The following is a 23,031-nucleotide window of genomic DNA, read 5'->3' on the forward strand; positions in this document are numbered from 1 at the left end:
GGTCTTCCCAATGATTCAGCTCGACAGGCCCAGGGAGAGATAAATATGGCCTTTATATACAGAGAAGCATGATGCAGCAGGGGCAGGGGTGCTGGGAGCAGCAGTGGGCTAGGCAGGGTGGGCAGGGCCGGCAGGGCCCTATCAATGGGAGAAGATGCCCCGGAAGCGAGCCTTGTCCTCTTCATCCTTCTGCCGGATCCGTGCCTCCAGGGCTCGCAGCTCACGGCTCACGATGGGCGCCAGGGCAGGGTCCAGCTCCAGCACCTTGGCAAAGTCAGCCTGGGCCTCCTGTGCATTCCACACGGCCGCGTGTGCCTTGCCCCGCTTGAAGTAGGCCTTGACATTGTCTGCAGGGGTGCCAGAGGGCAGCAGGCATGCAAAGGCATTAGAGGGGGACAAGCCAGCTGGCCAGCCTGACTTCTGCCACTGTGGTCCCCTCATGGGTCAGAACCCTCCCAAACGGAGAATGCCAACCACACCCAAAACCCCACGACACCATTCATATGTCATTGACACAACAGTGCCCATGACCCTGCTTGGGTGGAGGACATTTGTTCAGGTGCACGTAGGGGCTCCAAAGGGGGGTGACGTCAAAGGCTCACCGTCATACTTGTTGAGGATGGAGGAGCAGTGGTCCAGCACTTCATAATACTCCTGGGCCACCAGCTTGCACTGACAATAGTTGAGCAGCAGCGGGGTGATCTGCTGATCCAGCTGGATCCAGTCAGGGGACCCGGGCTGCTCCTGGGGGCATGGGGACAGCGAGAGGCCAGAAGACACTAAGAGCCGAGTCCCTTAGTTCCAGCTCACCCTCTCCACCACAGCCTCCGGGCAGCACCTTCATCTGCAGGTTCTTGAGGCAGGCAATGGCATCGTAGTACTTGGCGGCGGCCTCCTTCACGTGGCCCTCACGGTACAGCCTGTTGCCTTCCTGGTGGATGACTGGCACTGCCTTTGCCTTCTCCTCATCTGTCATGGCCCAGGGGTCCTGCTGATATGTGCCGGGGTTCTCCACCTGCCAGAGCATGGGCCACATCAGGTGAGGCCCCAGGGCACCCCAGGGTCTTCCCCATCGGCAGACCTGACCAGCCTCTAGGCTGGCCGGGCCTCTGGACGTTGGACACCAGAAGCAGAACCACTTATTCCTTCACTGACCATTCAACAAATGTTTAAGTAGGACCTCCTACCTGTCCAGCACGAGGCCAGCTTCCAGGAACAGAAGAGTGAACAAGATGGTGAAAACCCCTACCTTCACAGAGACCTGCGGAAGCAGAGGGGCCCCAGGAGGGAAACCTATGGAGACTGTCAGGATCCTGCCAGGCGTTCTTGTACCTGCCCTATCCCAACCCTACAACGGTCCATCCAATAGCCCTGGGCGAGCAGTCAGGACCAATTCCTGCTGTGAGGCTGCGCAGTGGTGGCTTGGTAGCCCCTCACCTTAAGCATCTCAATGTCAAAGATGAGAGGCTGAGGGTTCTGCTGCAGAGCATCCAGGTCAGCATGGCCCAGGGAACTGTGCTCATGCATCTGGGCGATACCACAGCAGTGCCGCTGGCCCTCCAGAGGGTCCTTGCCGGCTGCGATGTTGCGTAAACTCTTGGCGACCAGCGGATACAGGACCACATGCTGTAGAGAGGCAAGTGGGCACCAGGGGCTCTGTCAGGGTGGGCTGCCTGGTCTCCACACCCAAGAAGCCCAGCCCCTGGCCCCATCACCACCTGAGAGAGAACACTGAAGCCCAGAGAGGGGCAGCAACTGGCTCAGGCCCCACTCCATTGAAACAGAGAAACTCCCTCCAGAGTCCTCTGGCATCCCAGCCTTCTGTTCTGGCAAAGTCCCCAGCTCCCACCACACTCTCTGGCCACCAAACCAAGCACCTCTCCCACACCCAACACAAACACACACTCTCACTGTCAACCCACCTCCCCTGCTCTTACAAGCTCAGGCTCTTGCCTCTTCCTCCTCCTCCTCCCAGAGGTGTAGCCCACAAGCTGAACTTCTCACCATTACTGGGATCCCTCCACATTCTGTTCTCAGCATCCCTCTCCCTTCTCTCCTGCCCCAGCCCCACCCCATTCAGGGCCTATCTCAGGTCTGGGCGCTCGGCGGAGACCTCCAGGCATAGAGGACCTAGTCTTTGACCTTTCACCAGGAACAGCTGCTGAGAAGGTGGGAAGCTGACTACCTCAACCCCAGTCCAACCAGCTCTGCTCACTCTCCCTATAGTCTGCATGGGAGCAGACTGTGGGAGTAACGTCTCTCCAGCCAGCAGACGTCCTCAGTCTTGGTGCTGAGTGTTTTGAGCTAAAGATAAACAGGTCTAGTCCTTGCTCTGCAGTCCCTTACACCCAGGTAGAGGACCAAATCCTGGCCATGCAGGGCATGAGGGTTAGAGGACCCAGAGGAGGATTTCAAGCCAACCACCAGCTGTCAGGGAGGGCTTCCTAGGGGTAGTGACCCCAGGAATTGACTTTGAAGTATGAGGTAGGATCTTGGCCAAGAAGGGGACAGAAAGGAAAGGCAGGGAGGTGAGTAGGAGGGGAAGACTGGCAGGAGTCAGAGCCTGCAGGGCTGTGTGAGAGTCTGAGAGTAACTAGGGGCCAGAGAGGATTTAAAACACAGTCGTGCAGGTTATTTGCATTTGAGAATCAGTCCCCTGGCTGCAGTCTGGCTAATGAAGAGGAGAAGGCAGAAGGGGCCAGGACCCCGATGTCCTGTTGGTGTAGTGCCCTGGAGGGAGTTTGTGGCAGCCTGGCTAGGGCACAGGCCCTAGGATGGGGAATAGGAAACATCTGGACAGACACTGCAGGCAGGTGCAGGATGTCAGGTACCTTGACGTCGCAGCAGAACTGGGCGATCTCCCCCTCACGCATGGTGGACACGATGGTCTCCCACACAGGCAGCTTGAACTTCTTGCCAATGATGAGCTCCATGGGCTTGCCACGCACCCGGCTGTCGTCCAGCACGGCACCCTCCTTGTCACTGTGCAGAGTCCGGTAGTGGAATGTGGCCTGCAGGCCACATGTGGGATAAGGCAAGGGCACAAACACTCACCAAGCCCCCAAGGACAAGCCAGCTCCCAGCCTGCAGATAGCATGGGGCACAGGACTCACCCAAGGGTCACCACCTGACCTTTACCCCACCACCCAGAGGAGGAAACTAAGTCACAGAGAGTGAAGGAAGGAGCCCAAGTCACATGGTTAGGGGGTGGACAGGCTGGGGTGGGATTCCAAGCACCCTGCCACCAAATGTTCTTTCAACAAATATTTACTGAGCACATACTATGTGTCTGAGCTCTGTGCTAGACACAGCAGTAAACAGAACAGATAAAAGTCCCTGTGCCCATGGAGTTCACATGGAACTTCTAAAGGAGATGAGGCTGAAACAAAACACTGTGCTATATACAGTGGAGCTAAGGGCTGTGGATCAGAAAACAATGCAGCAGAGGAAGACAGGGCAAATTTATACACAGGATGCGGACACTTTCTGAGGAGGCAACATTAGAGCAGATATCTGAAGAGAGTACAAGAGAAAGCCCACCAGACAGATGCTGGGGTAGGAAACTGGTGTGAACTGTCTAGGCCAAAAGGATAGCAGTGAGATCATACAGTGTGTTCAAGATGCATCAAGGTCAGTGTGGCATGGGCAGCCTGGGTGGCTCAGCAGTTTAGTGCCTGCCTTCAGCCCAGGGCATCATCCTTGAGTCTTAGGATCGAGTACCGCATCAGGCTCCCTGCATGGAGCCCCTGCTTCTCCCTCTGCCTGTGTCTCTGCCTCTCTCTCTCTCTCTGTGTGTGTCTTTCATGAATAAATAAATAAAATCTTAAAAAAAATTTTAAAAAAAGGCCAGTGTGGCAGAAAAAGAGCAAATGAGGGAAGGGGTGCACTGTGGGGTCACCGCAGTCAAGGGGAACGATCCCACAGGACTTGGAGGCTATGGTGAGGCCATTGTGTTTTTACTCTGGGTGGCTCCATGCAGAGGAGGGAGAGGATCTGACTTGGGTGAGGGCAGATGCAGGAAGGTGAGTTAAGAGGTTAGCACAGTAGGCCAGGGGCACAACAGGGACCTGAACCAGGGTGGTCCAGGGAGAGACCACGAGAAGTGGTGAGATCCCCGGTGCATTCTGAAGGCTTGCTGCAGGACATGAGAGCACAGGAAGGGCTGTGGAGACTGGGAGGGTTTTGGCAACCAGAAGGCTGGAGGTGCCCCCCCACTGAGATGGGGGAAGGCTTGGGTACAGCTGGCTAAGTCTGAGATGCCACCAAGTGATGGTGGTGAGTCGGGAGCGCAGCCAAAAATACACCTGTGGCAGTGGAGAGTTTTTTAGAGATGAGCCTGGGGGACAATCACCCAGGGGGTGAGTGCAGAGAGAAGAGATCTGAAGATGAAACCCTTGGCAGGATATAGATAGAGAAGCCCACGCTTTTGCCCACCACACGATGCTGCATCTCTGAACTCTGATTCCAAATCAGTAAAGTAGAGGCAACCCTAACCCAGCCCGCATTGTGGGAATGAAAGGAAACAGAGTATGTATTATGCATCATGTATTACTGTGAGCGCTCGATCACCACGGGATTGTTCTTTGGTATTACTTGTCCCTGTTTTTTGGTGCCACACATATCTTCACTATCTTTACAATGTCTCTCCTCCTGGTGTCTGTTCCATCCAGAATCTCCCTTCTTCAAGGCCATCAACCCCCTCTACACACAGCCCATGGGGACATGCGCCCACTCCCACACCTCTTCTCTCCACTCTGAAAGAATCCCTCTTAATATAACTGACCATCAAAACGACGGAGTTCTCCCTCTGCTCTCATGGCACTGACGCTGGGCCAGTCTAGAATCTTTACCCACCCAACCTTGGCAGAGGGCTGCTCATTCACAACCGCTTTTACTTTTGGTGTCCCCAATCCAGGCCAGGATCTTTGGTTACTTGCTCAATATGCATGTTCTGTGTGACTGCTCTGCTGGGCCCTGGGGGCTGCCCCTGGGAAGCAACTGACTCTAGAGGCAACTGAAAAAGGCACTCCAGGAGGGATCCCTGGGTGGCGCAGCGGTTTGGCGCCTGCCTTTGGCCCAGGGCACGATCCTGGAGACCCGGGATCGAATCCCACGTCGGGCTCCCGGTGCATGGAGCCTGCTTCTCTCTCTGCCTCTCTCTCTCTCTCTCTCTCCCCTCTGTGCATTCTCATGGATGAATAAATAAAATCTTTAAAAAAAAAAAAAAAAAAAAAAGGCACTCCAGGAGGAGGGAACTGCATGAGCAGAAGCAGGGAAGCCCGGAGACTTAGGGTGTTTGGGGAGGGGACAGGAGAGGCCTGGAGATACAAAGGAGGAAGGTGGTAGACTCTTTAACCTCCCAGCCCTTCTCTGTCCTGAGCAACATCACGTAGAGAGGTCCAAAACTCTGCCCAAGAGCTCCAGTCTGGCAGACCTGACCTCTGGGCATGTTTAATGGGTTTGCGCGCTCGGGGGCCTCACTTTTCCCCAATTAAACAATGGGAGCTAGCCTAAGTGTTTTCAGAAGACTCTCCCATCTATAAAAGAACTTGAACCTTACAACCCAGAGGCCCCGAGCCTCCTCCCCAGTCCCGGGGCACCCCCCACGTCCCAGGTCTCCCGCTCTGGGTCTCCTCCGGCTCCAGGTCTGAGCACACGCTGAAGCCAAACCCCCGCAACCTTCTGATGATGACTGACGGCCTCCCCGACCAATGCAGCCACACCGCCAAACCACCGGGCGAGGCCGACGTCTCTAAATTCACCCCCTACTTAAATGCAGACCAACCAGCGTCGAGCTCGGCATGTGAGCGGTAGGGTCAGCGGCCGCTGCTCTCTGGGCATGCGCAACCTCTCGCCTAAGGCCTCCTCCCGCCTCGCATGCGCACCGCGCCGCCAAAGGGTCGAGGGGAGGGGGCTGGGCACGAACCTTGGTTCCATCCTGAAAGTCCGGGAGCTCTCCTCGGCCCTCCTGTATCACACGCTTTTGGATCCCGTCCTCCCGGAGCCTTGCGATGATATCCGCCATCCTTCTTCCCCGCTGCTCTCTTTCGGTAACTTCCGGACTCCTTCGGCAGCTTCCGGAACTGCTTCGGCACTTTCTAGGGCTTCGGCAACTTCCGAGATGCCGCCATTTTGGCTGAGGGCAGATGCCAAAAAGGGAGTAAACGTCGAAACGGACTGTAATTGGTTCTCTGCGCAGCGCCGAGCGCGCAGCTCTGACCAGGGGCGGGGCCTGAGGCTGGGGAGGCCCCCGGGGGGGCGGGACGCGCCAGAGAGGCGGGGCCAGGGACGCGGGGCGGGGCCAGGGACGCGGGGCGGGGCCAGGGACGCGGGGCGGGGCCAGAGACGCGGGGCGGGGCCAGGGACGCGGGGCGGGGCGGGGCGTCCCCAGCAATTAGGTCATTGAATGGATTTGGAAGGTCGCTCCCACGTGGTTGTGTGCTCCTACCCAACCCGTTTAAAGTTGTAGTGTCGCAGCATTACGGGGCTCCGGGACTCGGAGGATGGGAGGCCGCCCCCTCCCATCCTCCGAGGTAACGCCGCTACCTACAGCTACTATTATCGTGTATCCCTTTCTGGCCTTTTCTTTTTGAAAATCTAGCAACAGAGTGACTTTTGCATCCTGGATTTTTATCTTTGGGAAAAAACAAAAAGCAAATAAATGAAAACCAAAAAATAAAACCAGGAGTAAGAGGGTTTCGGTATTCCTGTGAGTACAATAAGCTCCCAAGAGACTGGGAGAGCCCCTGGTGGGGTCAGGAGTGGGTGAGTCGGCCACTGAATCCAGTGTCAGGCACACAGTAGGTGTGCAATAAGTATTAGGAAATACATGACTGATAGAAATGACGTACTTTGGGGGCTACAACAAGGTTTTTCTTGGCTTCTGGAAACTAGCTGTGATCAATAGCAGTAGGAGCCTTCACCCAATTTAAAGGATTAGGTGCTCCAGTCAGGGGAATGTCTTGAGAACTGTGACCTGTCTTCATCCTACCCTCCTAACTAGGAAGGGTTATTGTCCCTGCCCTCTGACCCAGGTGCTAAGTGCATGGGACAGTGACACAGTGAGAGTTCATTTCCCACAAGAAGTCCCCTGAGAAAGGTGGGACCTCAGAGGTGAAAGGGAAATGTGCTTTGTTTGGTTGGTTTTCGCTTTTGCTTTTTACCAACAGAAAGTTTTTTATAGGCCATCACTGCCAAATTCTGAAGCAACAAGCAGCCTGGGACGCCTGGGTGGCTCAGCGGTTGCGCGTCTGTCTGCCTTTGGCTCAGGGCGTGATCCCAAGGTCCACATCGGGCTCCCTGCATGGAGCCTGCTTGTCCCTCTGCCTGTGTCTCTGCCTCTCTGTCTGTGTCTCTCATGAATAAATAAGTAAATAAAATCTTAAAAAAACAGAAAACACAAGTAGCCTGTATCTTATTTATAAATTGTTCCAAAAAAGGGAAAAAGAGGAAAACTGACCGGCATTTTTTTAAAGATTTTATTTATTTATTTGAGAGAGAGAGAGAGAGCACAAGCAGGAGGAGGGGCAGAGGAAGAGAGAGAAGCAAACTCCCTGCTGAGCAGGGAGCCCAATGCAGGGCTCCATCCCAGGACCCAAAGATCATGACCTGAGCCGAAGGCAGACACTTACCCAGTTGAGCCACTCAGGCACCCCTAAACTTTTTTCAAAAAAAAAAAAAGCATCAAGATCAAATATAGCTCATTCCATTAATGTAAGAATGCTTCAGAATAGATAGAAACATCTATCATTATAATTTATCACATCAGTGAACTAAAGGAGAAAACTCATATGGTTATCTCAAAATATTCAGGAAAAGCATTTGATAAAGTTCTATGGCTAAATAATGAAAACTTACAGTTTAGTGGGACACCTGGGTGGCTCAGTCAGTTGAGCATCCAACTCTTAATTTCAGCTCAGGTCATGACCTCAGGATCGTGAGATTGAGCCCTGCATCCAGGGAGAAGTCTGCTTGAGATTCTCTCCCTCTGTCCCTCCCCTTGCTCTCTCTCTAAAAATAAATAAATAGATCTTTTTAAAAACACCAAAACCTTACGGTTAGGAAAAAGAGGAAACTTCTCAGATTGATAAAAAGCCATACATGATTAAGTATGATGGAATAAGTATTCCCATCCCCTTCAATATCAGGAACAAGACAAGTAATGCTCTCTAGGGATGCCTGGGTGGCTCAGCAGTTGAGCATCTGCCTTTGACTCAGGGCGTGATCCTGGGTCCATTGATCGAGTCCCATATCAGGCTTCCTGAGTGGAGCCTGCTTCTCTCTCTGCCTATGTCTCTGCCTCTCTCTCTCATGAATAAATAAATAAATCTTCAAAAAAAATTAATACTCTCTACCAATGATGCTGTTTAGCACAGTACTGGAAGTCCTGGCCAAAGCAATGAACCAAGGAAAATAAATTGTAAGAGTAATTCCCTCTACATAGAAAATCCAACAGAATCTTTGGACAGGGCAGCCTGGGTGGCTCAGCAGTTTAGTGCCACCCTCAGCCCAGGGCCTGATCCTGGAGACCCGGGATGGAGTCCCACGTTGGGCTCCCTGCATGGAGCCTGCTTCTGTCTCTGCCTCTCTCTCTCTCTCTCTCTCTTTCTCTCTCTCAGTCTCTCTCTCTGACTCTCATGAGTGAATAAATAAAATCTTAAAAAAAAATAAGAATCTATGGGCAGACTATTTTTAACAAATTAGAGAATTTTGGGATGCCTGGGTGGCTCAGTGGTTGAGCATCTGTCTTTGGCTGGGTTGTGAGCCTAGGGTCCTGGGATCCAGTCCTGCATCAGTCTCCCCATGGGAAGCCTGCTTCTCCCTCTGCCTATGTTTCTGCCTCCCTCTGTGTCTCTCATGAATAAGGAAATTAAAAGTTTAATTTAAAAAAATTAGAGAATTCTGCAGTATTGCAGGAATATAAAATAAAGCTACCAAAAACTAATAACACTCTTCATAACATCAATAATCCACTAAAAAAATGTAATAGAAAATAAGATACCGGGCAGCCCAGGTGGCTCGGAGGTTTAGCGCCGCCTTCGGCCCAGGGTGTGATCCTGGACACGCGGGATCAAGTCCCACATCAGGCTCCCTGCATGTAGCCTGCTTCTCCCTCTGCCTATGTCTCTGCCTCTCTCTCTCTCTCTCTCTGTTTCTCATGAATAAATAAAATCTTTAAAAAAAAAAAAAAAAAAAAAGAAAGAAAAAAGGGCAGCCCGGGTGGCTCAGTTGCTCAGCGGTTTAGCGCCGCCTTCAGTCCAGGGTGTGATCCTGGAGACCCGGGATCGAGTCCCATGTCGGGCTCCCTGCATGGAGCCTGCTTCTCCCTCTGCCTGTGTCTGTGTGTGTGTGTGTGTCTCTCATGAATAAATAAATAAAATCTTTAAAAAAAAGAAAAAAGAAAAAAATAAGATACCATTCACAAGAGCAGTAAAACTCAGTATTTAGGAAATAAAAGCACAGCCTGGAACTTTTTAGAGAGAAAATATTTTAAGGACATAAGTGAAGACATGAATAACTTCAGTGACATACCTTTTTATTGAATGAAAGAGCTTAACATTTGAAATAGACTTCTCCCGAAATCAATCTAGAAATTTAATGGAAATCCCAGTGAAAATTAAAAAAAAAAAAACTTTAAGAACTAGAAAACAATTTTTGTAATATTTCTATAGAAGAATGAAAAGCTAGGTCAAGTTTGAAAAAGATGACCAGGGATGCCTGGGTGGCTCAGCAGTTGAGCGTCTGCCTTCAGCCCAGCATTGGCCTCTGGAAACTAGATGTGATCCTGGAGTCTGAGGATCGACTATGTCTCTGCCTTTCTCTCTCTGTGTGTCTCTCATGAATAAATAAAATCTTAAAAAAAAAAAAAGAGGGGCAGCCTGGGTGGCTCAGCGGTTTAGCGCCGCCTTCAGCCCAGGGTGTGGTCCTAGAGACCTGGAATCGAGTCCCACATCAGGCTCCCTGCATGGAATAGAGCCTGCTTCTCCCTCTGCCTGTGCTGTACATGTGTGTGTGTGTGTGTCATGAATAAATAAATAAAATCTTAAAAAATAATAAAAGAAAAGAAAAAGATGACCAAAGGTGGGGGGTGGGAGGGTGGCTTATCATATTTTAAACCACATGGCAGGGAACCCTGGGTGGCGCAGCGGTTTAGCGCCTGCCTTTGGCCCAGGACACGATCCTGGGGACCCGGGATCGAATCCCACGTCGGGCTCCCGGTGCATGGAGCCTGCTTCTCCCTCTGCCTATGTCTCTCTGCCTCTCTCTCTCTCTCTCTGTGCGACTATCATAAGTAAAAATAAAAAATTAAAAAAAAAATAGGGCAGCCCGGTGGCGCAGCGGTTTAGCGTCACCTGCAGCCCGGGGTGTGATCCTGGAGACCTGGGATCGAGTCCCACGTCAGGCTGTCTGTGTGGAGCCTGCTTCTCCCTCTGCCTGTGTCTCTGCCTCTCTCTCTCTCTGTGTGTGTGTGTGTCTCTCATGAATAAATAAATAAAATTTAAAAAATGTAAAAAAATAAAAAAATAAAAATAAATAAATAAACCACATGGCAAACCATAATAATATAAAAAGCATGTGATACTGAGAATTAGTCAAGCTGACCAAAGACCCAAAAGAGAGCTTAAAATAGATATACATGTTAACAACTATATACTTGATATGTGATAAAAGTGGCACCACAGTTCAGAGGGAGAAAGAACTGGTTGGTAGGCAATGCTGGGAAAACTGGTTCACTCTACACTGAAATAACTACAGATCCCTTCTTGTACCACATCCAAAGACAGAATCTGTAGGGTTAAGTATCTTAATATAAATTGTAATACCTAATGGTGTTAAAAATGGATCGAGTGTTTATATGTGCCAGTCACAGTGTTATGCCCCTTAGTATGCATTAACTAATTTAATCCTAAATTAATGCTATAAAGGAAATACTATTATTACTTCCATCCGACAAAAGAGGAAACTAAGGCACAGAGTTTATGTAACTTGCTCAAGGTTGGACTAGGGTGAGGTGAGTGACATGAGTCATGCAAAGTCAAATCGTGTCTTTATTAAAATGTTGATATTTTGGGGCACCTGGGTGGCTCAGTCGCTTAAGCCCCTGACTCTTCATTTCAGCTCAGGTCATGATCTCGGGATCATGGGATGGAGCCCCTCATTGGGTTCCATGCTCTGCGTGGAGTCTGCTTATGTTTCTCTCTCTCTTTCTCTCTCTCTCCCCCCTCTGCTCTTCCCCCTGCTCGGACACACTCTCTCTCTCTCTCTTAAATAAATGCATAAAGATTATTTATTTGAGGAAGGGAAGGTGCAGAGGGAGAGAGAGAATCTCAAGTAGACTTTGCGCTCAGTATGGAGCCAACGGGGGGCTCGATCCAAGGACCCTGAGATCACGACCTGGGCCAAAACCAAGAGTCAGACACTTAACCAACTGAACTAACCAGGTGCCCCTCTAAATTAAATACATAAATAAAATATTTTTAAAATAATAATAAAATAAAATGTTGATATTTGGTTAATCATGTATTTTTGCCTTAAATTTTATTTTTAAAAATAGTGCTTTAAAGTATTATGATCTTGCTTGGTCCATTGAAGTCCCCTTAAGTTTTTCACCCTTGTCCTAACCCTCCAAAATCCTAGTGTTAGTAAGGAGAAGACTGGAATTCCAGTGTAGCTTGGCTCCAGAGTCAGTGAACTACCTTGTTGCAACACTTTTCTGGATCGTAAAACTATCAGACCAGTAGAATATGAAGTTGGAGAATATCTTTGTGATCTCAGGGTGAGGAAATACTTCAAATAAAACTCAAAGAGCAGAAACCTGATGGACTTGAATATATAAAACTGAGGATCTTTTTTTTTCTTTTAATGAATCTTTGTGTAAAGGAGAAGCAGAACAAAATTAATTTGCTGACCAATTTGTTTTTCAGAAATGAACTGAAATTTTTGTTTTATAGCAGGGGACAAACAAAACCAAACCCCAAAAACCTCTGTAACATTCCAGTGACTTGAATGACCCAAGTATGTTGTGAAAGATGGCGTGTAAAGGAATGCAGCATCTCTGAAGGCAGTAAACAAAACGGGGGCGGGGAGGGGGGGATTGTTTCAGATGGGAATGCATATCTGCTGGAGAATACCCAGTGGCCACAGGCTCTCACCTCTTGCCTTCTCAGCCTGAACTAAGTAGTCTGTAAACTTTGATCCTTTCTTTTCCTCTTTCTGTCTTGTAAATTCCCAAAACTTTGGAAGGAAACACAATACATTTTTGTTTTCTTTTTTTAATATTTTATTTATTTATTCATGAGAGACACACAGAGAGAGGCAGAGACACAAGCAGGCTCCCAGCAGGGAGCCCAATGTGGGACTTGATCCCCGACTGGGGAATCAGGCCCTGAACCCAAGGCAGACACCCAACCACTGAGCCACCCAGGCATCCCTAAATATTTATTTTCAAATAGCATGATCTACCTCTTTCCCTTTGAAGTGTATATCTAACTCCTTGTGAGAGAATCCTGGGCCCTGTAGCCCCCAGTCCACAAAACAAATCAGGCAGTGGTCAGCAACTACCCTTATTTGGATCAGACACATGACTCAGGTGAAACTGCCAACAAGCAGACCAATATGACTTGTGAGCAAAACAGACAAAAAGAGGAAATGAAACAGGGAAAGTTTCCATTTTCCATGTGTGTTCACCAGTTTTTCTTTGTTTGGTTTTTTTGAGTTGGCCTTGGGTATGAATTTAGAGAAAGCTAAGGAATACCAAGTACTACCATGAAGAGATTCTAGATTTACACAATGGACATGTCATGCCCAGCTGCCCCTGGCCTTCTACTGAGAACAAGCCTGGAAAGATGAGGAAACTCTTAGGAAGGGTGAAGTTATCCCATAGGAAGCACACTTCTAGATCAGGTTGGAGACACAAGGCTTCAAAGTAAAGGGACTTATGTCAGGTGGTCTGTAAAAGCACAGAAGACTGTGCCATGGCTCAGTCAGTTAAGTTCAGGTCATGATCCCAGGGACTTGCATCAAGCCCCAAATTGGGCTCCGTGCTCAGCAGGGAGTCTGCTTCTCCCTCTACTCACTCGCGCTCTGTCTTGCTATCTCTGTTACTATCTCTCTCTCTCTCTCAAATAAATAAAGAAAATATTTTTTAAAATAATAAATAAAAATTAATTTTAAAAAACATAGAAGATTATGTTTTAGAAAGAGGATAAATAAGGAGTGTTTTTAAAAAATCTGTTCTGGGATGACCTGTTCAAGACAGAAACAAAACACCTTCCAGTTTAACCCATTTCTGACTGAAAGTCATACCAGGGCTGATCCCTGAGGAAAAATATGTTTAAACCTCGTACAGGGGCACCTGGCTGGCTCAGTTGGTAAAGCACGCAACCCCTTGATCTCAGGGTCATAAGTTTGAGCCTCAGGCTGGGTATACAGATTACTTAAAAATAAAATCCATAGGGACGCCTGGGTGGCTCAGTGGCTGTGTCTGCCTTCGGCTTAGGGCATGATCCCAGGGTCCTGGAATTGAGTCCCGCATCAGGCTCCCCTCGAGGAGCCTGCTTCTCCCTCTGCCTATGTCTCTGCCTCTTTCATGAATAAATAAATAAAATCTTTAATAATAAATAATATAATAAAATCTATAAAAAGAATTAATTAATTTAAAAACAATCCCAAACCTCTTACACAGTACTTTTCCTCCATGGGTAGGGGCCAGAAAATATGATATAGTTCTTAACAAATGTTAAAGAGACATAATTTCAAGCTTAAAAAGTGGCCTGAAAAATTCTGCGCTTCATTTTGCTAATTAGTGATATGCTACAGAAACCCATGAAAAATAACCCAAGCTAACCTAGCTCCAGGGTTCAGTCATATGAATATTGTGGGTCAAATGACTCATGAACATGCCAAGGAGACCATGTTTCTTGGGAAGTTTATGCAGTTTCTGGTCTGGTCCTGCTCATGATGGAAGTTGGGCACACAGTGAAGTATTTGGCACCACTTCCCAATAACCTAGCCCACAGCCCTCTGTCCATCCTCTGGTGATTGGCCTGGTGGTCCTTAGAAGGCAAGCATTCCATGTGGCTCCTGCCAGCATCTTCCTCCTGAGTGCTGCTGCTGGTGTTTCAAATGCTCCTGAAGACATGGGTTCTGAGTTTTCCTCACACTGGGTCCATTAGGAAACTGCCCTGTGGGCATCTCTACCCAGGGCCAGTGGTTATTTCTCTTTTCCTTTCTTTTCTTCTCCTACTTGTAGGAGGGACTCTGGAATACAAAAAGCAAAAGCATAAGAATGAGAAAATAGGAGGCATAGACACACAGAAGGGTTAGTTGTTCATGGAAAGTTTTAGGTCCTTGTCCTTTGAAACCACTGGCTTTAGAGAAGTCCTCAAATAGAAATGTGGAGAGAACCAGAATTCAGGTTGTCACGATGTGAACTAAGTAGAAGATGGCAGGAATGTGGATCCCCTTGCAGCCTCGTTTGAAGAAGGCATATGTTGCAACGGGAAAGAAAGGCAGCTGAAACAGAAGTTGGTCAAATAGTTAAGGAGTTCAACCACACTCACAGGTCCTGGAGCAGTCTTTGAACTCCCCAGTGGAGTTGAACAGATTTGAACAGATTTCTCAACTGAGCCCGGGTAGAGTTCTTGGGGCACCACCTGCAGGTCAATGAGGGAGAGTGCTGGGCTTGGGAGAGGAGGTAGGGGCCCATCCCAATACCCACTCCTGGGCAGCACCGGCACCCAGAGCCCTCATCATCTGTTGGTTGGAGCCCAGCAGGAGCCAAGGCTGTGCTCACTGAGAACGCCCGCATGCGATGTGGGCCCCAGCCTGCACTCCATCCCAGCACTCCAAGCTTTTTTAACTAAGGGAAGCTTAGACAAGATAAGGAGACAAAGACAGAGAAAAGATGCACAACAGCAGTCATTGATACTCAGCTATGTAGAGACATGCCAATCAGCAGAAAGAAGGCTAGAAACCCAAAAGAAAAAAAAATGGACAAAGGATATGAACAGTTTTCAGAAAAGAGAACTACCATGACTGCCAAGAGCATGAAGAGCTATTCAAATTCCCCAGTTGTCAGAGAACCTAGATGGAAATTAGGAACCACTTTAGATTCATCAGATTAGTAAGCATTAGAAAATTAGTATCAAGTGTTAAGAGAAACCCAGAACCCTCACGGTAAGTGTGAAAATTCATACAGCCACCCAGGAGAGCATCTTCAGTGCTTTGTGAAATCAAGAGTGCTTGCACCTGCACTCTATGGCGTGGAAGTCCTACTTCAAGAATTCTCCCACAATTCATAAGGAGGTAACATGAAGGTGTTCATGGCAGTGATGTATGTGACAGGAGCACTGAGGCCAGGCTAAGTGTGCATCACTGAAAGGTGTGGTGGATAATAAAAGTGCTGGACGCTCAACATGGCATGCTGCATGCAACTGGTAGAAGCAACAAAGGAGATGGATGTGGAAGACATTAGCGTTGAGTATCAAAATGTAAGGAACAACAGAATGAGTTTTATACAGGATACCACGTTTGTGATTTGCAAATATCCATATAACAGCCAAGCCACGTGTAGTAGAGAACCGGCCAGGATTCAGGAAAGCTGACTGAGCACACTGAGAGGGGCCTGGTTCACCATGATGATGTGTCATAAACTGAGAAGTAGGGTTGATTCACCTCGGTCCATGAGGTCATACAATGCAGTGTGGTGGGTGGAGGATAAGCATCCTAGAGCTAGGTGAGCTTGGTTTCCCAGTTCTATCACCTGTAAGCATTTGGGATTCTGGCAAAGCATTCATTCATTCATTCATTCATTCATTCCATCCACAAATATTTAAGGAGCATCTACTCAGTGCCAAACACTGTTCTAGGCACTGTGGACACAGTGGTGAATAAAACAACAGCGTAAATAAAATAAGTTAATTTCAGGTAAGTGCTGTGGAATGTGAAATTGACTTTAAATTGCCTGGTCAGGGATGGCACCTCTGAGAGGGAACATTTGAGCAGGGACGCAGATAATGAAGGGACCCAGATGATGAAAGGGCCCAGTTGTGAAAGAACAAGGTTAAGTGCTTTCCAGGCATAGAGAACAGCATGTGCAAAGGCCCTAAGATGAGAATGAGTTTGACCTGTGTTGCTGAGTGGGTGAAAGAGGAGCAGAGGAGGCTTGATAAGATTGGATAGGTAGGTAGGAACCAGTACATTCAGTTTTGTGGGCCGTAGTCAAAAAGGGCTCAGATATTATTTCAACCACAACAGAAAACCAAGGGACGGTTTTATACAGAGTGACTTAACTGCATACTTTAAAAAACAAAACAAAACTTTTTTTTCCTTAAGAATAACACACAGAGAGGGGCGCCTCGGTGACTCAGTTCTTAAGTGGCCAACTCTTGGTTTCTGCTTCAGGTCACAATCTCAGGGTCCTGGAATCAGGCCACATAGGACTCCACGCTCAGATGAAGTTGGCTTGCGGATTTTCTCTCTCCCCCTTGGTCCCTCCCCCTGCTCCCACTGTCTGTCTCTCAAATAAGTCTTTTTTTAAAATAACACACAGAGAAAAAGATCAGATAGATTTTAAAAGACCACTTTGGCTGCTGAGTGGAGACTGGATGGGAGGAATGGAAGCCACGTAAGCTTTCTGGGCCTCAGTGTTTTCAGTTTCCACATCTGCAGTGGTGAGAATGCGCATCCCGCGCACATCTGCGGTGAGTCTGGGTGGGGACAGTCTGGTCCCAGGGGTCTCCTTGGCTCTCTAGGCGCGGGCTGGGACGCAGAAGGCCCCGTCTCAGGCTGGGAGCCTGACCCCGACGCCCTCCAAGCCCATGACACAGACCGACCGACTGCCTCCGAGTGCAGCGCGCAGGCGGCCGCTAGGAGGCGCCCGGGCCCCCGTGCTGTCCCCAAAGGAGGCCCCGCCCACTGCCCCCCTCGGCGCTCGGCAACTCGGGCCTGCCGAGAAGGGGCGGGGCTTCGGCCCGGGCGCCGGGCAGCCGCGCTCCCAAGACTGCGCCCCGGGGCGGGCCCTGCGTGCGGGGGCGGGACCGTGGCGCTCGGGGCGAGCGGGCGCGGATGGCGGCGGCGAGGGGCGCCTGAGCGGGCCGGGGCCATGAGCGCCGCCCGGCCCCAGTTCAGCATCGATGACGCCTTCGAGCTGTCCCTGGAGGACGCGGGCCCGGGGCCCGAATTCAGCGGAGTCGCCCGCTTCGGGCCGCTGCACTTCGAGCGCCGGGCCCGGTTCGAGGTGGCCGACGAGGACAAGCAGTCCCGGCTGCGCTACCAGGTGAACGGCCCGGACCACCTCAGCCCCAGCCCGGGTCCGGGCGCGACCCCAGGCCGGACCCTGGAGAGCCCCAACTCAAGGGAAATCTGCCTCGGGGCCCCAGCCTGCGTGGCCACTGGTCCAGGGCCCTGCCCAGACCTCAGCTCTGATTTCGGTCCCCAGCCGCTGCTGGAGAGTCCACAACCGGAACCCGGGAGCCAGTCAGTCCTCTAGCCCCAGCTGGAAATCCCACCCGGTGTCCCACCCATCCTGGGTACTCACCCAATCCCCTCCCCCGCCCTGGGCTGGAGAGCTCTTCTGTACCTGATCCAGACCTTGCCCATACCCCAGAGCAGACCCTTGAGCCTTCTACTCCTCCGTCTTGTGTTCTAGAAGTCCCCACCCCAGCTGGAGGTTCCCCCACCCCCACACTCACAGGATGAATCCTTGCACGTGCCCTGACTCTACTGAACTGGAAATCTCCATTCTCCCTAGAGGACTTCCACCAACTCTAGGATCCTTTCCTTGGGAGACCTGTACCGGATTCCTGAGCCCCAAGCCTGGAAACCATGGGCTTCTGCCTTTCCTTGGCACCCCAAATCCGGAGCCTCCAACTGGGCCTCTGAAATACCATTCTGAAAGCTCCACCCTGACTCCCAAACATGAGAGAACTCCTGGCTTGGGACCCATGCTAGGAGCCCTCAAACAGCCCCTGTGGCTCCTGCCAACCCCCAGCCCCCTAAGCCCCCAGCACCCACCTCCTACCTGGGTTTCGGTTTCTGTGAATCATCAAACCCGTTTTGCGGGGAGGGTGGAGGGCCAGGTGAGCAGCTGTCAGGCAGCCAGGCAAACAGCTGTGTGGCATTGCTTTCCTCCTCTCCCTGAGAGGGGAGTGGGAAGGGCCTGGGCCCAACCACCCCTCTGAGCCCTGTGTTCTGGAATAGAACCTGGAGAACGATGAGGATGGAGCCCAGCCCTCTGCGGAGCCCGATGGGGGAGTCGGCACCAGGTCAGGGCCAGGTGGGGACCCACCCTGTACTTCTAGCCCTATGCTTCTGGTTCCTGTTCCCCAGGTCCCTGGCCAGTCTTCCACCTCACATCACTCAGCTCCCTCACATTCTGCCCTACAAGAATTCCTAGCTTGATCCCCACTCCCCTCATGGGTTCTCCTGTCCTGCAGGGTCCCCCTACCCCAGTGCCCGTTTCACCCACCCAGTCCCACCAGGCTCTTTATCCTGAAGAACCCCCCCCACCCCCCGCAGCCTGGTCTGGCCCCTACCTTCCCGCAGATCACCTGTCCTGCAGGAATCCCTAGCTTGAACCCCCACCTTTTGTCCACTCTCAGTACTGTCAGAGACCCCAGCCCCTGAATTCCTCTTCACCCTGTCCCCTCTCAGTGCTCCCTGCACCATCCCTGACCACGTCATTATGACCCCTTCCTTGCTTCCCCTGCCTCCCACTGGACCCACCTGGCCTGCAGGGATTCCAGCCGAACGTCCATCCGCAGCTCCCAGTGGTCCTTCAGCACCATCAGCAATAGCACCCAGCGCTCCTACCATGCCTGCTGCAGGTGAGACCTTGCCCTGCTTAAGCCACCTGGGGTCTGTGCCCCAGAACAGGCAGCTCTGGCTTTCCACCTCAGTCCTCTGGGTGGGGAAGGGTAACAGGAGGGTGTTGGGCTCCTGTCACCTCTCACACCTATTCTGCTCTCCTGCCACCCAGCTGGACTCAACACCCTTTGATCCAGAAGAACCGCCGGGTGGTGCTGGCCTCCTTCCTGCTCCTGCTGCTGGGGCTGAGTGAGTGTCCTGAGGGTCCCCTGCCTACCCCCATGAGGGGTCTGTCCTCCTTTGTGCAGGCTCTGCATCCCCTTGCCACACTGAGCCTCCTTGCATCCTTGGGAGGAGCAGGCCCAGTCTCCTGGTCACACAGCCAGGAAATTGCACAGAGTTGAAAATGGAACTTAGTCTAGTACTCCAAACTTTTGTCTTTCTTTCTTTTCTTTTCTTTTCTTCTTTCTTTTCTTTCTTTCTTTCTTTCTTTCTTTCTTTCTTTCTTTCAGCCCATTGAATTCCATCAGGGAGCAGAAGAGTAACAGCTGTCATTTATTCTGAGTCTACTTTGAGCCAGGTGCAGGGTAGGCTTTTTTTTCTGCCTTACAGAAGTCACACAGTAGGTGAGAGGCAGGGCCATGACTCAGAACCTGTATGGGGTTCTGTATGGGGACAGATGCTCAGAGATATGCCCATCCCTGCCAGCCTGATCCATAGAGCACCTATCATTTCCCCTTCTCCGGAGTCTGAGTGCTGATGAGGGCCTCTCCCCACCCAGATGGGCAAATTGAAGCCCAGAACAGGCAGATCTCACAGCCAGATGTTTTCTGACTCATTCTATGGTGCTAAGGACTCAGGATCCCCAGAAAGGACAGGGTTGGGGTCAAGAGACCTAAAGACAGCCCAGCTGTGGCAACTGCTCTCCTTCCTCCAGGATGGTCAAAGTCCCCTGGCCAGAAAGCTGAACAGCGTCCTTGACTCAGCCCTGGGTGTCTATGTGCAGGGGAGGGAGACACCACTTCCCCAGTACCCACTGCAAGCTGAGCACTGGTCACACTGGCCACCTCCCTTACCCCATTTCATACTCTCAATACCCATGAGGGCAAGCATTATTACCATTCCTGTTCAGAAGTAAGGACAGAGCCTCAGGCAGGTAAAGGGACTTGCTCAGACCTTAACTGAGAAGTAGATGAACTGGGATTTAAACCCACATCAGAGGGACCCCCTGGGTGGCTCAGTGGTTGAGGGTCTGGTCATGGGATGGAGTCCCACATCAGGCTCCCCACAGTGAGCCTGCTTCTCTCTCTGCCTATGTCTCTGCCTCTCTCTATGTCTCTCATGAATAAATAAATAATTTTTAAAAAAAACTAAATAAATAAACCCACATCAGGGACATTACCAGGCTGGAGATCACCATAGACCTATAAAGGGCCTTTGTGGGAATTAGAAAAAGACGCCTCCTCTGAGTGGCAGGGCCCCCAGCTCTAAGCTTAGGGGGCAAGTAGTGTTCCAGCCCCCATCGCATACTTGAGGTGCTCTGTGCAAGGTACAAATCACATAGCAGTCCATGGTGGCCCCTCAAGCCTCCGTGCTCTATTGCCCACCTTGCTGCAGAGCCTGGCTCCCCAACCACCCCCCAGTCCCATTATTTAACTGGGGACCCAGGACCCTCTGGGTATGAAAAGCTGATTCAACCATGACTTCCCCAACACCCACTGTCCTCAGCCAAAGTCTACATCCCTCGCCATTGCCTACAGCTCCTGCCAAACTCTTCAGGCCTGGTCTCTTGCCTCACCACTCTTGCCAAAAGCTGGAAACTCCTAGAAAGCCCCAAGTTCCCTCTTGACTGTGGGCCCTTGCCATGCTGCTCCCTCTGTGTGGGACACTCCTCCCCTTTTCTGCCTGTACAATGCCCAGAGCAAAACATCTGGAGTCAGATTGCCTCTTCCTTCTGAATGCAGCGTTCTGTGCCTCAGTTTCACCTTCTATGAAATGGGGATGATCATACCTGTTTCAGTCAGTCATGGTGACAATAAAGCAGGGCAGGTGACAAGCTTAGCCCAGTGCCTGGCAGCACCTGGTAAATGGTAACTAAGTATTAACTGCTATTGCTACTGCTACCATGCCCAGCTTAGTTGCCACTGCCTCCAAAAAGCCCCTCCCAGATCCCCCAGGCTCCTATGCTGCCTGACCTGGCCTTACCACATCCCTATCACTGGGGTTGTAGCTTGGAGATTCTTGTTGGTTACACCATTAGGAAAGGGCCATGAGAGCAGGGACCTCATTCGCCTTTCCCAGTGGGATTCTCCGCACCAGGCACACAGCAGGTGTTCCACAAATATTTGTCGATTAACTGAAAGACCACACCAAGGAGCAGAGAAAAATCTCCTTTCAGACATTTCCCAGGGCCTGCCAGGTCCCCTACTCTGAAAACACAGAGCTTGGTGAGCTTCCCAGGAAGGGTCTCTGGCTAGGGAACCTTCAGCTCAGGTGGGGGATACCATTCCTCGGGCCTAATCCTAGCTGGGGGGTTGTGGCTGGAGGTCCCCACCCGGTCCCCAGAGCCTACCCCCTCCTCCTGCCCTCACCCTCGCGGCTCCATCTGTGTGCAGTGCTGATCCTGATCGCCGTGGGACTGGAGGTGGCCCCCTCGTCAGGTGAGCAACCCCTCCTACCTCCGCAGGCAAATGGGGGGCCCCCACAAGGGAAGAACTCCCAGCCCCCTCGGGAGTTTGCTTCCACCCTCGTAGCAGGAAACGGTCCCTTCAGCCACGGACAGTGAGACTTGCCCAGGCAGTGCCTCCTGAGCCCTGCCCCTCGCCCCCGCCTTGACTCTGCCCCTCCTCCTGCAGGTGTCTCCAGCGCCATCTTCTTTGTGCCCGGCTTCCTGTTGTTGGTCCCGGGAGGTGCGGAAGGGCGGCGGGGCGGGGCGGGGCGGGGCGGGGGCGGGGGCGGGGGCGGGGCCGGAGCTGGAGAGGGGGCGGGGCGGGGGCGGGGCCGGAGCTGGAGAGGGGGCGGGGGCGGGGCCGGAGCTGGAGAGGGGCGGGGCCGGGCCGGGGCCTCTGCTCTGACCCGCCCCGCCCCGCAGTCTACCACGTGATCTTCATCTACTGCGCGGTCAAGGGCCACCGCGGCTTCCAGTTCTTCTACCTGCCCTACTTCGAGAAGTGAGCCGCGGGGCGGGATCCAGCCTTGTCTCCGAGCGGCCCCAGGGGGCGCTCTTCGGGTCCGCGCCGCTCCGGTTCCCTCTTCACCAGGGAAGAACTCTGGGACCCGCCAGCCCCCAGCCCCCTCGGAAGTTTGTTCAGGAAGTTTGCCCAATACCCAGGCCTGGGAAAGTCGCCCCTGGCCTGTTCTGTGCCTTAACTTATTCTTGGGCCGTGGAGCTGCTGGGTTGGTGGTGTTTTGTGCTAATAAAAGAATGTACTTAATTCCAAAAGAGACCATTGATCTTACTTGCCCTCCAGCCCTGCCCAGGCCACCAGCCTGGCCCACAGCTCCCCTCTCACAAAAACTGAGGAAAGCGCTGATGGAGCTAAGGGACTCCAGGACTACTCATCTTCTCATTGTACCCGTGACAGTCCTGATGCTCCAAGACTTGTACCTGCGCCTTTGGGACAGAGCTGAACCTGGGACTCTGCCCTGCAAACCTGGAGGTTGTTCTAGCCTCCCGACTCCACCAGGCCTTAGCCGACTTGGCCCTGCCCATTTTTCTACCTAGAGAGTCAGCATTGGTGCCTGCCCCGGGTGGCCCTGGCCAAGGGCACTTGGATGACGCAGGCCTGGGGCCTAGAGGCTGGTATCCTGGTTGCAGCCTGGCTCTGGGGCCCTGGGCTGCCACAGCCAGCTCCAATTGTGGGCCATGACAAGGCAGCAGCCCAGCCCTCTCCACCCACTGCCCTATTTCCCAAGTCCAGGGATTGGGAGAAGTGGAGGCAAAGACAATGGGAAGCAAGGCCCATATGACAGAACTCAGTGATAAAAGACTCTTTGAACCACAGAAACATTGGCAACAGATCCATCTGAGAATTTTGGAAAACCTAAGCATCTCAGAATCTTGAGAGCCAGGGAATGTTTCTTCAAGAACCCTGAAACCTGAAATCATAATAGCTACCATTTATCAAGCTCTTAGAAAGCAGCAGACCCTACACTATGTACTTAACATAGGTTATTTCTGATAATCACCACCTTAGTTCCATTTTGCAGATGAGGAAACCAAGG

General features: G+C 51.5%; 2 protein-coding genes and 1 long non-coding RNA gene across 5 annotated transcripts; 1 reads left to right on the plus strand and 2 right to left on the minus strand.

Moving 5' to 3' along the window:
* Window positions 1–29: 29 nt before the first annotated feature.
* AIP (aryl hydrocarbon receptor interacting protein) lies at window positions 30–6,203 on the minus strand. Of its 2 annotated transcripts, none has more exons than XM_038563741.1 (6): window positions 5,927–6,203; window positions 2,832–3,011; window positions 1,438–1,626; window positions 839–1,015; window positions 611–744; window positions 30–347 (listed from the first exon to the last, which is right to left on the minus strand). In XM_038563741.1, the coding sequence occupies exons 1-6, from the start codon at window positions 6,023–6,025 to the stop codon at window positions 275–277; spliced, it is 852 nt and encodes a 283-aa protein (XP_038419669.1). In that variant the 5' UTR covers window positions 6,026–6,203; the 3' UTR covers window positions 30–274. The 2 variants fall into 2 exon arrangements, with proteins under 2 accessions (XP_038419669.1, XP_038419668.1); XM_038563740.1 differs by having other exon boundaries at window positions 35–347; window positions 603–744; window positions 5,927–6,195.
* A 7,339-nt stretch (window positions 6,204–13,542) lies between these two features.
* On the minus strand, window positions 13,543–21,736 carry LOC111090992. The gene is made up of 3 exons (XR_005373591.1): window positions 21,399–21,736; window positions 18,023–20,887; window positions 13,543–14,259 (listed from the first exon to the last, which is right to left on the minus strand). It is a non-coding gene; the product is annotated as an uncharacterized LOC111090992 (long non-coding RNA).
* On the plus strand, window positions 17,040–22,249 carry TMEM134 (transmembrane protein 134). 2 transcript variants are annotated; one of them, XM_038563742.1, is made up of 7 exons: window positions 17,040–17,278; window positions 18,202–18,266; window positions 18,738–18,827; window positions 18,980–19,056; window positions 21,423–21,467; window positions 21,663–21,716; window positions 21,899–22,249. In XM_038563742.1, the coding sequence occupies exons 1-7, from the start codon at window positions 17,105–17,107 to the stop codon at window positions 21,979–21,981; spliced, it is 588 nt and encodes a 195-aa protein (XP_038419670.1). In that variant the 5' UTR covers window positions 17,040–17,104; the 3' UTR covers window positions 21,982–22,249. The 2 variants fall into 2 exon arrangements, with proteins under 2 accessions (XP_038419670.1, XP_038419671.1); XM_038563743.1 differs by lacking the exon at window positions 21,423–21,467.
* The last annotated feature ends 782 nt before the right edge of the window (window positions 22,250–23,031 follow it).

Source organism: Canis lupus, chromosome 18 (assembly GCF_011100685.1).
Source record: "Canis lupus familiaris isolate Mischka breed German Shepherd chromosome 18, alternate assembly UU_Cfam_GSD_1.0, whole genome shotgun sequence".
Taxonomy (NCBI): Eukaryota; Metazoa; Chordata; class Mammalia; order Carnivora; family Canidae; genus Canis; species Canis lupus.

Bases quoted from the DNA above. Each gene is read 5' to 3' on its own strand.
- AIP (XM_038563740.1), bottom strand. From the start codon at position 6,025: ATGGCGGATATCATCGCAAGGCTCCGGGAGGACGGGATCCAAAAGCGT. The intron at 3,012-5,926 runs GTTCGTGCCCAG...TGTGGCCTGCAG, and splicing joins ACTTTCAGGATGGAACCAAG to GCCACATTCCACTACCGGAC. The intron at 1,016-1,437 runs GTGAGGGGCTAC...ATGCTCTGGCAG, and splicing joins TTGACATTGAGATGCTTAAG to GTGGAGAACCCCGGCACATA.
- TMEM134 (XM_038563742.1), top strand. From the start codon at position 17,105: ATGAGCGCCGCCCGGCCCCAGTTCAGCATCGATGACGCCTTCGAGCTG. The intron at 17,279-18,201 runs GTGAACGGCCCG...GTTCTGGAATAG, and splicing joins AGTCCCGGCTGCGCTACCAG to AACCTGGAGAACGATGAGGA. The intron at 18,828-18,979 runs GTGAGACCTTGC...CCTGCCACCCAG, and splicing joins TCCTACCATGCCTGCTGCAG to CTGGACTCAACACCCTTTGA.